We start from the raw sequence: 17,702 nt of genomic DNA, 5'->3' as shown, positions 1-17,702 counted from the left end.
AGAGGAAAATCAGGATCTAAGGGAGGTATTCTCCAAGAGCCGCGCTACCTGTCTCCCTCCTCATCGCCCCTGGGACTGTCCAATTGACCCATTTTACAGTGCTACAGCTCCGCACAGACGCATCTACCCTCTGTCGTTGGCTGAGACCCAGGCCATGGAGGACTACATTCAAGAGGCGCTCCAACCGGGTTTCATCTGCAGGTCCAAGTCCCCTGTGACGGCTGGTTTCTTCTTCGTGGCCAAGGAGGAGGGAGGATTACGCCTTTGTATCGATTACCGTGGACTCAATGACATCACGAAGTATCGGTACCACAAAGTATCGTGGTGCCGTCAGCCATCGAGCAGCTCCGCGGGGCCCGGTTCTCCACCAAACTGGACCTGCAGAGTGCCTACAATCTCAGTCGCATCCGGGTGGAGTGGAAGACGACGTTCAGCACGATGTCTGGTCACTACGAGTACTTGGTTATGCCCTTTGGCTAAGCCAATGCTCCGTCAGTGTTCCAGGCATTCGTCAATGAGGTGTTCAGGGACATGCTTGGACGTCAAGTGATTGTGTACATCGATGACATTCTGCTCTTCTCGACCAACCTGGAAGATCACATCTCTCACGTTCGAGCAGTCCTGGGACGCCTCTTAGCAAACCACCCATTCGTCAAGGCGAAGAAGTACCAATTCCACCAGAGGGCTGTCTCCTTCTTGGGCTACCAAATCAGCCCTCGGGGAGAAAGGGTGGAGGACAAGAAGGTAGATGCGGTAAGGTCATTGCCAGTCCCAACCACCTTCAAGGTGTTACACCATTTCTTGGAGGGGTTTGCCAACTTTTACCGCCGCTTCATCAGGAACTTCAGTGTCGTCGCCGCCCCTCTCAAGGGTGGACAACGTAGGTTGGTTTGGTCTCCAGCAGTCGACGAGGCCTTTCGTCTCCTCCGCCGCTCCCTTGCTAAAACACCCAGATCCCATGCTACCTTTTGTGGTTGAGGTAGATGCATCGGATGTGGGTGTGGGGGCAGTTTTGTCACAAAGACAGGGGGACACACTCAAATTGTATTCTTGTGCTTTCTTCTCCAAGAAACTGTCCCCCGCAGGGAGGAATTATGACGTCGGCGATCGGGAGCTCTTGGCGGTGAAGTTGGCATTAGAGGAGTGGAGACACTGTCTGGAGGGTGCCAAGGAACCATTCATCATCCTCACTGACCATTGGAACCTTGAGTACATACGGACAGCGAGGGGAGGCCCTCTTCTTCACCAGGTTTGACTTCACGCTGACCTATCGCCCAGGTTCTAAGAACATCAAGGCCGATGCCCTGTCCCGTATCTACGATTCAGGAGAGGCTCCTGTCCAGAGTGCACCCATAATCCAGACCTCCCGAGTCGTGGGTCTAATGGTTTGGAACGTAGATGTGGACATCCGCCAGGCTCTAGAGAGGGAGCCCACACCCCTGAATTGTCCTCCCGTGTACATCTACATTCCCACAGGGATAAGGGATCAGCTGCTGACCTGTGCACACACAGCTGTCATCGCTGGACATCCAGGTATTTCCCGCACCATTCATTCCATCACTGAGAAATACTGGTGGCCCACCTTGGTGCAGGATGTTACGCGGTATGTCAACTCCTGTTCCGTGTGTGCTCAAGTCCCCCCCGGCCGGAATGCTCCAGCAGGGAGGCTCAGCGACCTTGGTCCCATCTATCCATTGACTTTGTTACTGACCTTACCCCTTCTGGTGGTTTCACCACCATTCTGGTGGTAGTGGATAGATTCTCCAAGTCATGTCGATTAATCCCTCTTCCTGGTCTTCCCACTGCTCTCCAGGTCACTGAGGCACTCTTCAGACATTATGGCCTTCCAGAGGACATCAGACCGTGGCCCCCAATTCACATCCCGAGCATGGAGGGCCTTCTTGGAGAAGCTTAGGGTCACGGTTAGCCTCACATCCGGGTATCGGCCTCAGTCTAACGGGCAGGTGGAGAGGATGAATCAGGAGCTGGGGAGGTTCCTGAGGAGTGACTGTCAGGACCGGCAGGGTGAGTGGGCACGTTTCCTTCCTAGAGCAGAGTACGCCCAGAACTCTCTACGTCAATCCTCCACTGTGTTGACCCCCTTCCAGTGTGTTTTGGTTTTCCAGCCGGCCCTGGACCCGACCGCGGCTCCTGCGGTAGAAGAGTGGTTCCGGCGTGCGGAGGTGGTGTGGAACAATGCGCACGTGAGACTCCAGCGTGCCGTCCATCATCAGAAGAAGCAGACAGACCGTCACCGCAGTGAGACCCCTGTGTTCCATCCTGCGGATCGCATCTGGCTCTCTACCAGGAACCTCCCACTCCGCCTGCAAGAAACTGAGCACCTGGTTTGTGGGGCCGTTCAAGGTTCTCCAGAGGGTCAATGAGGTGACATACAGGTTAAAATTACCCAGTCACTACCGTATCTCACCCTATTCATGTCTCCCTTCTCAGGCGAGGTGGTTCCTGGTCTCCTAGTTGATGCTGTCCCCAACGACACATCTCCACCCCCTTGGACATCGAGGGGAGCCCGTCGTACGCTGTCAGATCCCTACTGGACTCCCGACGTCATGGGGGTCGGCTCCAGTATCTTGTGGACTGGGAGGGGTATGGCCCAGAGGAGTGGCATTGAATTCCGGTGGAGGACATTCTGTACCCCAACATCATCCATGAATTCCATCTTTGCCACTCGGACCGACCCACTCGTCATCTTCGGGGTCGTCCCCTTGGTTGGTGTCGTCCTGTGGCTGGAGCCGCACGTCAGAGTGGGTTACTGTCACGTCTGCTCCTCCCCTCCGGCGTATGACATCGCCAGAGTACTATCCACGGTCCTGGAATTCATCATTACGCACATCTGGCACTCATTATGCACACCTGTGAATCATTAAGATTCACACCTGGACTCCATTACCTTCATTTCATTCCCTTTATGTCACACTCCCATGTTCACTCACCAGTTGGAATTGTTATTGTGTATTGGCGTACTGCCTTATGTTAGTGTCATGTTCTTGGTTTTGTTTTATTAAAACGTTGCACCTGCTACCGACTCACCGATTCATCAGTACAGGTCTCCACAATCCAGTCAATGAATTAGCTGATGTTCGATTCCCTTAAGTGCTGTATGTCGACGTGCTCATGTTGAGGTGTTATGACAGATGAATGACTCCGAGATACTGGACACCTACGGAGGCTGTGTAGTTATTGTATTTGAAGAATCTTGTTACATGGCAATAGTATTGCAAAGAAATTATTACACTGAAAATGATAATGTATGATTTTATAAATATATAGATAGTGAGAGAGGCTGACAATGGGGAAAGATAGAGGTTGAGCCATAGGCCAGTAAGCTGGATTCAAACCAACACTGCGCCAGAGCCTGCAGTATTACCGCTAGACCAGCCAGGCCACACAATGTATGATTTTTAGAGGAAAACTATGTACTTCTGGAGCATGAAGTATAATCCGGGATAATTCAAACAATCTTCTTGAGCCTAACCAGTCAGGCTTCAAGATGGGTCACTCAACCGAGACTGCTCTTCTCTGTCAAGGAGGCTCTCTGCACTGCCAAAGCTGACTCTCTCTCCTCTGTTCTCATCCTCCTAAATCTACCTGCTGCTTTTGACACCATGAACCATCAGATCCTCCTCTCCACTCTCTCAGGGCTGGGCATCCCAGGCTCATTCTGGGCATCTCAGGCTCATTTGATTGGATCCTACCTGGCAGGCCGCTCCTACCAGGTGACGTGGAGAGGATCTGTGTCTGTACCACGTACTCTCACTACTGGTGTCCCCGTGTGCTCGGTTCTAGGCCGTCTCCTTTCTATACACCAAGTCACTCGGCTCCGTCATATCCTCACATGGTCTCTCCTATCATTGCTATGCGGATGAAACTCAACTACTTTTCTTCTTCCCTCCTTTTGACACCCAGGTGGCAACACGCATCTCTGAGTGCCTGGCAGGTATCTCAACTTGGATGTCGGTCCACCACCTCAAGCTCAACCTCGACAAGACAGAGCTGCTCTTCCTCCCGGGAAGGCCTTCCCGCTCAAAGACCTCTCCATCACGGTTGATAGTGTCACCCTCGCAGAGTGCAAATAACCTTACAATGACCCTGGACAACACCCTGTCATTCTCTGCAAACATCAAAGCAGTGACTCGCTCATGCAGGTTCATGCTCTACAACATCCGTAGAGTACGACGCTATCTCATACATGAAGTGGCGCAGATCCTAATCCTGTCTGGACAACAGCAACTCGCTGTTGGCTGGGCTCCCCACTTGTGCCATCAAACCCCTGCAACTTTTCCCGAATGCTGCAGCCTGCCTGATTTTCAACCTTCCCAAGTTCTCTCATGTCACTCCGTTTCTCCGCACACCCCACTGGCTTCCAGTCGAAGCTTGCATCCTCTACAAGACCATGGTGCTTACCTACAGACCAGCCTGAGGAACTGCCCCTCCCTACCTTCAGGCCATGCTCAAACCCTACATCCCAACCTGAGCACTCCATTCAGCCACCTCAGGTCTATTGGCCCTCCCACCCCTATTTAGGGACGCAACCCAGTCGTTTGTTTTTCTATGTTCCTTTGCTATGCTCAGTGGCAACGTTCTTATCCTTGCTTGCTGCTAGCTAGCCAACTAGCTACACAGTCACGATCTCTGCAGCCAGAATAACAGCAAAGGTCATTCTGTTGCATTTGTTTAATCTGTTTATCCCCGCTTATACCACAGTTGCAAAATAAAGAAATATGAATGCACCGATATACTGGTAGAAATAGAAAATAAATGTTGATATTTTCATTTATTTAAGCAAATTAAAACTTTCTCATCCCAGTCGTTCGTTTGATTAGTTTGATATTTATGGACGCGACGCAGTCGTTCATGCTTTGTCTTCCGTTGCTATGCTCGCTGGCAACATTCTTATCCCTTGCTTGCTAGCTAGCCAACTAGCTACGGCTAACAAAGTCACAATCTCTGCAGCCAGAATAATAGCAAAGTAGCTGTTTTCTAGTGACATTTATGTGGATACATCCATTTGTTTGCCTTCTCGTCGGAACACTCGTCAACATATCAAAACAAACTTTGTTTGTCACATGTACATCAAACACTAACTGTTAATTACGAGGAGATCACATTGCATATCAAACACAAGGCTAGAAGTTAGCTAAATCGTTTGTGGCTAGCAAACCTGCCAATATGACAACCGAATTCAAAAATATCAGTTGCTGCAAACAGCTGGTCAAACTAGAAATATATGCGAGGATTTGGCAGCGGTGGGGATAAATTCATGTTCAACATTCAACATGTTAAGTCATCTGATGCTCCCAAAAAATTATGAACTTTAAAACCAGATAACGGAACAGTTGGAAAAGATATCGGGACACCTTGCAATAATGATGCAATATTGTGTCATGATTGCAAGGTGCACCAATATCTTTTCCAACTGTCCCGTTGTCTGGTTTTAATGTCCATTCCAGAATGCTCTTGTAGCCAATCAGAAACGAGTATACAACAACGCTGTGGTGTAAAGTATTAGAATCTCTATTCTCACCAACATGTAATGTTACAAGCTGGGTGTGCTTGTCATACATTCACCCAGCCTGTCAATAAAACGTTACCCCTCGACCATGTGTAACACTTGGTGGGACCACTGCCCTAACAACTGGTGTGTGTGTGTACAAAGGGGCTACCGGCCAAGAACAAAAGCCCAGCGTTTCATTAACACAGTGGGGTGGAGCAACTCAGTGTCTGGCAGCCTTCTGAAGCCAGAAAGCCACGACATGATGTGTTAGACAGCCATGACTATACGATTGGGTGTCGGAGGACAGGAAAACCATTTCAGCTCTCCTTCTCTATTCAACAGAGCATACTTTTCCGCTGCGTCTCAAATAGCACCCTATTCTCTATGTAGTGCACTACTTTTGACCAGGTCCCTCTGGACAAAAGTAATGCACTACATAGGGAATAGGGTGCCATTTGGGACACAACTCTCCTTCCAAGCCCGCATAAGAGGACGTTTGTAAATCTATTATCTGGGATGCAAGTCTTTCGGGCTTTGGGGAGCGGTTCTCAATCGTTGGTTGGAATTGCCGTCCTCTCTTCCAACGAGTCTTCTTCCTTCTTTGTTCTTTTCGAGTTCTCACCAGAGCCATGTGTTAATTTCACCTCCATCGTTCAGCGAGATGAAAGAAGTGCAGTAATATTCCGGTGTGATTAAAAGAACACTCGTTCATAATTGCAGCCCTCAGGATGTCCTCTTGCGCAGTACATCTCTTTCATGTTGAGGAGTAATCACAGGAGATTCACTGCCGAAACACTGCTGCTATCTGTTCTGTTCCAAGGACTCCATTTGGATCTTGCTCTGGTCTGCTGGCAATTGGATCATGATTGCAAGCCCTAGGCATAGCAAGGAATTTTGGCTAAATGTAAATTATGTCATTCTTTTTCTTGTGTCATTTTCCTTGTGAGTGCATGGTAATCTGAATTTCTTGCATCATTACATATTGGCAGATAGGAGATGCAGAGTTGCATCTTTGCCTGTTTTTTTAACACCAGGATCAAATGTGTTCGTCTGGTAGTGTATCATTCAACATTTCCAAATGGAATTAACTTTCTTAAAATTTAAAAAAAAAAACAGAACGAATTATAAACCAGAGATTGATTCCATATAGACCTAAGGGATGATGAGTAAAAATCGATCCAGTAGCACTAGAGGTCTGAAGTACATGCGTCTGGGAACATGTGCTGTCGCTAGGCTGTGTGACAAACTCACGTTTTGACATAGGGGTCTGAGAAGCCGTTTGCGTCCATGGCGGCGAGGTGGGCACAGCGGACGATGCCCACCACCAGGCCAGACTTCTGGGAGCTGTACTTGAGGGAGATCATGATGCGCCCTCGTTCCTCCAGGGACTTGTCGTCTGTCTTGTCAATCTGCGGGTAAAGGAGTGGGGACACACAGAAGTCGAAGGAAAGGAGCACAGTGAGTACATAGTGGAGGTGTCGTGCTCGATAGAAACATAGTCTTACGCACATCACATTATATACTGTATACTATACCACCATTATTTAGAACATTTTGATCCAAGGTGGCTCGTCATGAGGTCCAACAGTTGATCAACAGTTTAGAGGAACACTTGCTGTCCCCAGAAGTTACAATAGTTAACATTCACACCCACAACCCATGACATGAGGAACCTGGTGGAGGAGACGGAGTGGGCTGTACATAGCAGCTCCATCAGTTGGGGTTGATGACCAAGTTTTCAGTAAGGGCATTTTAGATGAGCTTCTTATCCAAATGCAAATGTCCATTGATCAGATTGGGAATCCAATCGAATGGTGTGACTTGATTTGGAGTTTGATTTGTGACTTGTCGGGAGTGACTGCACAGGGACAGAGCAACGCTTCGCAGTTCCTTTAATACCATGTGCCTATTCGTCTCGATTACATTCCAAATCTAAGATGTGCAAATTTGCCGACTCACTTTCCACCTTATCGGAAATGCACTTTGCCCATAATTCTCTGCTAATGACGCTAGCTAATTGGCTGTGCAGGAAGCGTCTCTAATGATTCCAGCCCCGCTGTGTGACTACTCTGTCTCGTTTACGTAACCCTCGTAGAGTGTTTGCACAGGGCTTCACAGAGACACCCTTAGATAGCCTCCTGGTTTAAACTTTAAAAAATAACAACAAAACAAAATGCAGACCAAGAGGGCAATTAATGGAGAGAGAGAGAGCAAGAAAGGGTGAGCACATAAAGAGAAGGAAAGCTTGACATAGAAAAAGTTGGTAGGTGGACAGATCAAATGGAATGCACACTGAATTGTCAGAATGTCTGAGGTTTGTATATGTTCTATTTAAGAGATAATGCCCGAGAAGCCAGTGTTTGGAGGATATATCGGCATGGTGTTGTTATGCCCGAGATGAAGTCTCAGGCCTAAAAACAAAAGCTTTGCGTTTTTTTTCATTTTATATTTGAGATTCTTTAAAGTAGCCACCCTTTGCCTTGATGACTGCTTTGCACACTCTTGACATTCTCTCAACCAGCTTCATGAGCAGGTAGACACCTGGAATGCATTTCAATTAACAGGTGTGCCTTCTTAAAAGTTAATTTGTGGAATTTCTTTCCTTCTTAATTCGTTTGAGCGAATCAGTTGTGTTGTGACAAGGTAGGAGTGGTATACAGAAGATAGCCCTATTTGGAAAAAGACCAAGTACATATTATGGCAAGAACAGCTCAAATAAGCAAAGAGAAACGACAGTCCATCATTACTTTAAGACATGAAGGTCAGCACATTAACACACATAATGTCAGCACGTAGCTCAGTAATCCACAGGCTGATGAAAATGCTGCACGTTGTAAAGCCAGCATGGAAAGAAAGACAGTGATGCTCAGTCAAAGACTGGGCTAAGCCTTCTCTGAGTAGTCGGAGCAGATTCCCTCCAGTGTTGTTGATGGTAAGAGAAAACACATTTCTGTGAGCGCTCTTAAACCCGATGAAATTAGGAGATTTTAACGACACGCTCGGATAAAAGAGTGAATATTAAGAAAGGGCTCATCCCTATCAATCAGCTCATTCATAAAAAGTAAAACTCCCAAACTAAGGTTCTTGGAAACAGCAACCCAAATGTGGAGAAAGTTTGGAGGATCAAATGTTGCAGCTCAACTAAGTATCCATTTAGTAGAGCTTGAGTTAAATTCCAATTAAGGTGTAACTACAGTATTGTATGTGAAAAAATATATGACTAGCGACAGTACTGTAAAATGACGACAATAGCTAGAAACATCCTCTAGTACGCTAAGTAAGTAGCTTGTGAGTAAAACAAATGCCTCGGGCATCCATGGTCAGTCCTTATTAAAAGCCCATGAGTAAATATAATTCCTTGTGTGGATTATGAGAGACTGTCATTCTCTCCGGTTTTTAATGCTGTAAACCTGCTTAATTCAGGGAGAGAGGCAGTGTTGAACTGAGCCCTCAGTAAGTGGTGCTCCATTGAAATGTCTGTTGTTGTTTCATTAAGTTAATTTGCAGTGTGTTAAAAGGGGATGTACAGGTGTATGAAATGTTGTTTTCAAATCAAATCAAATTTTATTGGTCACATACAGGTGCTTAGTAGATGTTATTTCGGGTGTAGCGAAATGCTTGTGCTTCTAGCTCCGACAGTAATATCTAAGAAATTAAACACAAATCTAAGTAGGAATGAATTAAGACTATATACATATGGATGAGCGATGTCAGAGCGGAATGGACTAAGATACAGGAGAATAGTATAGTTTTAAGGTCCATCATATATTAATTCTAATCCAAGATTGCGTAGCAGTCAGGCGTCTTTGTCTTCGTCTTGTCGTGTGCCGTGTACATATCTTTTGACTTTGCATATATATTTTTTTGCATATATTTTTCTTATTCTCAACTTCAACATACTCTCCTGCAACCCGCCTCACCCAATGTGGTATGGATCTGCTATTTTCTTTACTTTAGAACCGGAACCCCCAACAGAAGCTAGCCAGCTAACTAGCTAGTAGTCAGCTAGCTACTTCTAGCAGTCATCAGCTAACCTTTAGCCCAGACAACTCCTGCCAGTCTGCACAGCGCGATTCAACCCAGAGCATATCTGACTTCTTCTTCTCCATATCTCCGTATTCCTACCGCAAGCTCTGAACTTTTTCACCTGGATCATCGCTAGCTAGCTACTATCCGAGTGGCTACTCCTGGCTAACGTCTCTGTCCTGAAGCAAGCACAAATTAGCCTGGAGCTAGCCTATGCTAGGCCCATCTCCCGGCTAGCTGAAGAGGTCCATCAGCCACTCCTTGGGCTACAATACCTATTTTGACAATTGGCCTGGACCCCTTTTACTGCCGATACGGAGCCCCGCCGATTCATTACGACTGGACTACCGACGTAATCCGCCCAAGTTTTTTTTTCAAATGGCTCCTCCGTCGCGATGTCCCCTGAATGCCCATCCGCTAGCTGTTTAGAGCATATCTGACTGTTAGCTGAAGAGGTCCATCAGCCAATTTCTTCGGCTACTATACCTATTTTGCCAATTGGCCTGGACCCTTTTACTACACGAAGCCCTGCTGATCCATCACGACTGGTCTGCTGATGTAACCGCACGAGGTGGCTACAACAGACTTATTCCGTTGCGCCGTACCTCTAAGGCCCATCTGCTAGCCTGCTATGTCCGGCCCGCTAGCTGTCTGAATCGCCGTGTCTCCAGCCCGCCTAGCTACTCACTGGACCCTATGATCACTCGGCTACGCATGCATCTCCCTAATGTCAATATGCCTTCTCCATTGCTGTTTTGGTTAGTGAATATTGTCTTATTTCACTGTAGAGCCTCCAGCCCTGCTCAATATGCCTTAGCTAACCCTTTTGTTCCACCTCCCACACATGCGGTGAGCTCACCTGGTTTAAATGGTTTCTCTACAGACAATACCTCTCTCATCGTCACTCAATGCCTAGGTTTACCTCCACTGTATTCACATCCTAGCATACCTTTGTCTGTACATTATTCATTGAAACTATTCTACCATGCCCAGAAACCTGCTCCTTTTACTCTCTGTTCCGAACGTACTAGACGACCAGTTCTTATAGCCTTTAGCCATACCCTTATCCTACTCCTCCTCTGGTGATGTAGAGGTTAATCCAGGCCCTGCAGTGCCTAGCTCCACTCCCATTCCCCAGACGCTCTCATTTGTTGACTTCTGTAACCGTAAAAACCTTGGTTTCATGCATGTTAACATTAGAAGCCTCCTCCCTAAGTTTGTTTTATTCACTGCTTTAGCACACTCTGCCAACCCGGATGTCCTAGCCGTGTCTGAATCCTGGCTTAGGAAGGCCACCAAAAATCCTGACATTTCTATCCCTAACTATAACATTTTCCGACAAGATAGAACTGCCAAAGGGGGCGGAGTTGCAATCTGCAGAGATAGCCTGCAGAGTTCTGTCTTACTATCCAGGTCTGTGCCCAAACAATTTGAGTTTCTACTTTTAAAAATCCACCTTCCTGAAACAAGTCTCTCACCGTTGCCACTTGCTACAGACCACCTTCTGCCCCCAGCTGTGCCCTGGACACCATATGTGAATTGATTGCCCCCCATCTATCTTCAGAGCTCGTGCTGTTAGGTGACCTAAACTGGGGCATGCTACACTCCGGCCATCCTACAATCTAAGCTTGATGCCCTCAATCTCACACAAATGATCAATGAACCTACCAGGTACATCCCCAAATCCGTAAACACGGGCACCCTCAGAGATATCATCCTAACCAACCTGCCCTCCAAATACACCTCTGCTGTCTTCAACCAGGATCTCAGCGATCATTGCCTCATTGCCTGCGTCCGTAATAGGTCTGCGGTCAAACGACCACCCCTCATCCCTGTCAAACGCTCCCTAAAACACTTCAGTGAGAAGGATATTGACCTCATTCCGTCAGTAGAGGATGCCTGGTTAATCTTTAAAAGGGCTTTCCTCAGCATCTTAAATAAGCATGCCCCATTCAAAAAATTTAGAACCAGGAACAGATATAGCCCTTGGTTCTCTCCAGACCTGACTGCCCTTGACCAGCACAAAAACATCCTGTGGCGTTCTGCATTAGCATCGAATAGCCTCCCGTGATATGCAACTTTTCAGGGAATTTAGGAACCAATATACACAGGCAGTTTGAAAAAGCTAGCCTTTGCTTTCCTAACAGAAATTTGCATCCTGTAGCACAAACTCCAAAAAGTTCTGGGACACTGTAAAGTCGATTGAGAATAAGAGCACCTCCTCCCAGCTGCCCACTGCACCGAGGCTAGGAAACACTGTCACCACCGATAAAGCCACGATAATTGAGAATTTCAATAAGAATTTTTCTACGGCTGGCCATGCTTTCCACCTGGCTACCCTTACCCCGGCCAACAGCCCTGGACTCCCCACAGCAACTTGCCCAAGCCTCCCCCATTTCTCCTTCACCCAAATCCAGATAGCTAATGTTTTGAAAGAGCTGCAAAATCTGGACCCCTACAAATCAGCCGGGCTAGACAATCTGGACCCTCTTTCTAAAATTATCAGCCGAAATGGTTGCAACCCCTATTACTAGCCTGTTCAAACTCTCTTTCGTATCGTCTGAGATCCCCAAAGATTGGAACGCTGCCGCGGTCATTCCCCTCTTCAAAGGGGGAGACACTCTAGACCCAAACTGCTACACACCTATATCTATCCTACCCTGCCTTTCTAAGGTCCTCGAAAGCCAAGTTAACAAACAGATCACCGACCATTTCGAATCCCACCGTACCTTCTCCGCTATGCAATCTGGTTTCCGAGGTGGTCATGGGTGCACCTTAGCCACGCTCAAGGTCCTAAACGATATCATAACCGCCATCGATAACAGACTGTACTGTGCAGCTGTATTCATCGACCTGGCCAAGGCTTTCAACTCTGTCAATCACCACATTTTTATCGTCAGACTCAACAGCCTTGGTTTCTCAAATTACTGCCTCGCCTGGTTCACCAACTACTACTCAGACAGAGTTCAGTGTGTCAAATCGGAGGGCCTGTTGTCCGGACCTCTGGCAGTTTCTATGGGGGCGCCACAGGGTTACATTTTCGGGCAGACTCTTTTCTCTGTATACATCAATGATGTCACTGCTATGGCAACACACTGCTGGTGATTCTCTGATCCACCTCTACGCAGACGACACCATTCTGTATACTTCTGGCCCTTCTTTGGACACTGTTAACAGACCTCCAGAGGAGCTTCAATGACATATAACTCTCCTTCCGTGGCCTCCAACTGCTCTTAAATGCAAGTAACACTAAATGCATGCGCATCAACCGATCGCTGCCCGCACCTGCCCAGCCGTCCAGCATCACTACTCTGGACAGTTCTGACTTAAAATATGTGGACAACTACAAATACCTGGGTGTCTGGTTAGACTGTAAACTCTCCTTCCAGACTCACATTCAGCATCTCCAATCCAAAATTAAATCTAGAATCGGCTTCCTATTTCGCAAACAAAGCATCCTTCACTCATGCTGCCAAACATACCGTCGCAAAACTGACCATCCTACCGATCCTTGACTTTGGCGATGTCATTTACAAAATAGCCTCCAATACTCTACTCAGCAAATTGGATGCAGTCTATCACAGTGCCATCTGTCTTGTCACCAAAGCCCCATATACTACCCTCCACTGCGACCTGTATGCTCTCGTTGGCTGGCCCTCGCTTCATATTCGTCGCCAAACCCACTGGCTCCAGGTCATCTATAAGTCTTTGCTAGGTAAAGCCCCGCCTTATCTCAGCTCACTGGTCACCATAGAAGCACCCACCCGTAGCACGCGCACCAGCAGGTATATTTCACTGGTCACCCCCAAAGCCAATTCCTCCTTTGGCCGCCTTTCCTTCCAGTTCTCTGCTGCCAATGACTGGAACGAACTGCAAAAATCACTGAAGCTGGAGACTCATATCTCCCGCACTAACTTCAAGCACCAGCTGTCAGAGCAGCTCACAGATCACCTCATTATCCCCATATTGTTATTTAAAAATAAATCATTTTTTGGCTCCTTTGCACCCCAGTATCTCTACTTGCACATTCATCTTCTGCACATCTATCACTCCAGTGTTTAATTGCTATATTGTAATTATTTCGCCACTATGGCCTATTTATTGTACCTCCCTTATCTTACCTCATTTGCACACACTGTATTTAGACTTTTTCTATTGTGTTATTGACTGTATGTTTGTTTATTCCATGTGTAACTCTGTGTTGTTGTTTGTGTCACACTGCTTTGCTTTATCTTGGCCAGGTCGCAGTAGTAAATGAGAATTTGTTCTCAACTAGCCTACCTGGTTAAATAAAGGTGAAATAAAACATTTAAAAAATGTATGACAGGATACATACAGTATTGCTGTCTTGCAACACAAGGTATTTAGGCAAATGATCTGCACATAAAAAAATAGAACATTTACAAAAAAAAACATTTGCTACAGGATATGCTTAATTTTCCCGGATATGCTTAATTTTGGTTTTAAATGGGTAGATGAAAAAGGCAATTTGGAGATAACTTACAGGTAGCTGTTTCTCCAGGCAGTTGTAGAAGTTCTTGGTCTGGTTGGGCTTGAGTTTCTTGAGGGGGATGCGCGTCTCACCGATGAACTCATTGTGGCGGAACTTGTCCTCATCACACACTGAAATCCTGAAAGTACAGAACAGAGAGAGAGAGAGAGAGAGAGAATCAGAGAGAGAGAGAGAGAGATCAAAAGATACAAAGCAGCTATGAGAGAGAAATAAAAAAGAAGACTGCAGAAAAGAGACAGAATAGGGAAAATCTAGATATTGAAAATTAGTCACATGGTCAGCAGCCGCAGAAGAGTTGAACTGACTATGGGCTACTATTTAATCAAACCCAGTCACCAGGTTTCCTGGATTAGAAATCAAATAACAGTTTACTTTTATTTACTGTTTTTTGTTTTTGCATACAAAATACACACATCAAATACGAAATGGAATCAATAGATAACACAATCAATCAAATACAGTAGTTACCCCAACAGTCTCCCCTACAGTTTCCCAACTTATCAAGACTTCAGAAATCCTCTGAACTCCTCTATGAACAGGTCTCCCACCAATGCACTCTAGTGACTAAAAGGCACTCGAGAGTCTAATCTCAGAGTGCCCTGAAATTAATTCCATGTTCAGTACCAGTCAAAAGTTTGGACACACCTACCCATTCCAGGATGTTCATTTATTTTGTACTATTTTATACCTTGTAGAATAATAGTGAAGACATCAAAACTATGAAATAACACATATGGAATCAGGCCTTCATGGTCGAATTTCTGCAAAGAAACCACTACTAAAGGACATCAATAAGAAGAAAAAAAGAAACACAAGCATTGGACATTAGACAGGTGGAAATCGGTCCTTTGGTCTGATGAGTCCAGATGTAAGGTTTTTGGTTCCAACCGCTGTGTCTTTGTGAGATGCAGAATAGGTGAATAGATGATCTCCGCATGTGTAGTTCCCACCGTGAAGCATGGAGGAGGAGGTGTGATGGTGTGGGTGTGCTTTGCTGGTGACACTGTCAGTGATAAAATATATTTTGGTTTGTTTAACACTTTTGGTTACTACACGATTCCCAATGTGTAATTTCAAGTTTGGATGTCTTCTGTATTATTCTACAATTTCGAAAATAGTAAAATAAAGAAAATCCCTTGAGTAGGTGTCTCCAAACTTTTGACTGGTACTGTATGTGGCATGTAAAACCTAAAGGCTGTTTTGTCTAGATCATAAGCGACAAAAGGACTTTTAAGAATTAGCCATTCCTGGGAGCCAGTGGGATATTTTATATTTCTATATATCAGGAGCGATGTCAGGTAGTATATGGTCGTTTCTGCAGGAGAGCTTGGTAAATTAACAGAAGGCAATGTTTCGTTCTCCCCATTGCTAGTGATGGCCAGACCACTTCATATGACTGAATAGAACCCTATTCCTCCTCTCTGAGAATACTGAAGTTGGTCCTTGCTTTCTCATGACCACTTGGCTGACCAAGTGGTCCAGTGTAAGAGTGTAGTGCTAGCAATGCCATGATTGTGGGTTCAACATACTTGAAGAGGGGCTGAACTTACTGATTTAGCCTAGGTTTCAATCATTAGGAAATGCTACAGAGAACGAGATTTGGGACTTGGAGGCGTGCTTTGATGTGGGTGTCTCTTGTGTGCAAGGTTATTATAGTTTCGTTTTTGGGTTCGAGGTTTTAATGTCATTGAAATTTGGATCTATTGAAATGATTAAATATCGTCCATTGTGTAATTTATTGATGGTCCCTAACTAGCCCTTTAGGGATATCCAAAGTCAAACCAAATTTGCCATGGTCAGTGTGCTGGGCATTACGATCAGGTTGTATGCAGTTGCGCTCCAAATGAATGATTACTTGGGTACTGCTATCTGTGTGCAGGATTGAAATAAACCCAACCCAAGGAAAACTATTCAGTACCCTTCATTCCGTAACCATTTTTTCCTAAAAATCTCAGTTTTGGACAAGACTCACTATAGCTTCCTGCCCCTGATTGATACCTAGCTATACCCAGCGTGCTTTTGGCTTGTTAGCAACCTAATGAAGAGCCACTCTGGACGAAGCTAGTGTAAGGCCGGGGTAAAGAATAATAATCCGTGGACACAGCAACTTCAGATATAGTCTCCAAGGTTTAATAAGAGCAACCACACATCTTCAGGGGACATATAAAATATAAGGATACATCTTATGAGCAGAGGGCTGGCCCCTGCTATGGCAACATACCCTAAACTAAAGCTATGCCAGAAACTCCTGCTCTTTATAGTCAGAGCCACAGCATCCGCTATCAAAATAAAAAGTTAAATTACGGTCCCACACTTGCGTGGCTAGGCGATACATCGTCCCCAGTTAACACCCACCCTTATGAATGGTTAAAGCAAGCCATATAATGCACTGAGCATAATAACAGGGACTACAGTGGCTTGCGAAAGTATTCACCCTCTTGGCATTTTTATTATTTTGTTGCCTTACAACCTGGAATTAAAATGGATTGTTGTGGGGTTTGTATAATTTGATTTACACAACATACCTACTACTTTGAAGATGGAAAATAATTTTTATTGTGAAACAAACAAGAAATAAGACAAAAAAACTGAAAACTTAAGGGTGCATAACTATTCACCCCCAAAGTCAATACTTTGTAGAGCCACCTTTTGCAGCAATTACAGCTGCAAGTCTCTTGGGGTATGTCTCTATAAGCTTGGTACATCTAGCCACTGAGATTTTTGCCCATTCTTCAAGGCAATACTGCTTCAGCTGCTTCAAGTTGGATGGGTTCCGCTGGTGTACAGCAATCTTTAAGTCATACAACAGATCTGTGGCCTTTCAGCACAGGTGTATATATACTGTCATGTGACAGATCATGTGATACTTAGATTGCACACAGGTGGACTTTATTTAACAATTATGTGACTTCTGAAGGTAATTGGTTGCACCAGATCTTATTTAGGGGCTTCATAGTAAAGGGGGTGAATACATATGCACGCACCACTTTTCCTTTTTTTTTTTTTTGAAACAAGCTATTTTCTTTTAATTTCATTTCACCAATTTGGTCTATTTTGTGTATGTCCATTACATGAAATCCAAATAAAAATCCATTTAAATTACAGGTTGTAATGCAACAAAATAGGAAAAACTCCAAGGGGTATGAATACTTTTGCAAAGGACTATATACAGTTTGAACATACAAAGTGTTCTCTTTCAGCCTCTTCTCACCGAGCCCCTCTCTACCTCCCATAACACCTCGAGGGCTCTTTAATGATCTGTAACGATTCTGCCCTCCTTTTGAGCATTTCATTCAGTTCCAATAACCACACAGAATGTTCTCAACAGTGCTTTTGCGAGCACACTCATCCATTGTTCTCCTTTGTGTGGCGTACAGTACATCTATTTACATTGAGCTCATGATGTGTGAAATTAGTTATTTTCTCTGTGTGTAATTGATTGATAGGTGGAGGGAAACCATGGGCCTTCGTACAACAAATTATAATTACATTCCACTCATGAGGGGCAAATCTAATCGCAGCAGCAACATTAGAAACTCCATTGAGCAGTCGCCAATTTATCCTATGGACAGGTGCTACAGATTTCAAATAAATTAATTTAGAGAGGAAATGGATTTGCTGGCTGTGGAACGTACGTGGGGTTCTTTCTCA

At 45.4% G+C, this 17,702-nt stretch overlaps 1 protein-coding gene across 4 annotated transcripts in view; it reads right to left on the bottom strand.

The window, feature by feature from the left end:
• The window catches only part of LOC111981685 (double C2-like domain-containing protein beta), a 311,631-nt gene that overhangs the window by 20,610 nt on the left and 273,319 nt on the right, over window positions 1-17,702 (bottom strand). For all 4 annotated transcript variants that reach the window (XM_024013086.2, XM_070449338.1, XM_024013087.2 and 1 more), the window contains 2 exons: window positions 14,043-14,169; window positions 6,764-6,921 (listed from right to left, as the gene is read on the bottom strand). In XM_024013086.2, the coding sequence (XP_023868854.1) occupies window positions 6,764-6,921; window positions 14,043-14,169 (285 nt within the window). The remainder of the gene's footprint in view (window positions 1-6,763; window positions 6,922-14,042; window positions 14,170-17,702) is intronic.

Source organism: Salvelinus sp. IW2-2015, linkage group LG20 (genome assembly GCF_002910315.2).
Source record: "Salvelinus sp. IW2-2015 linkage group LG20, ASM291031v2, whole genome shotgun sequence".
NCBI classification, from domain to species: domain Eukaryota; kingdom Metazoa; phylum Chordata; class Actinopteri; order Salmoniformes; family Salmonidae; genus Salvelinus; species Salvelinus sp. IW2-2015.
This window is presented reverse-complemented; position numbering and strand designations above follow the sequence as displayed.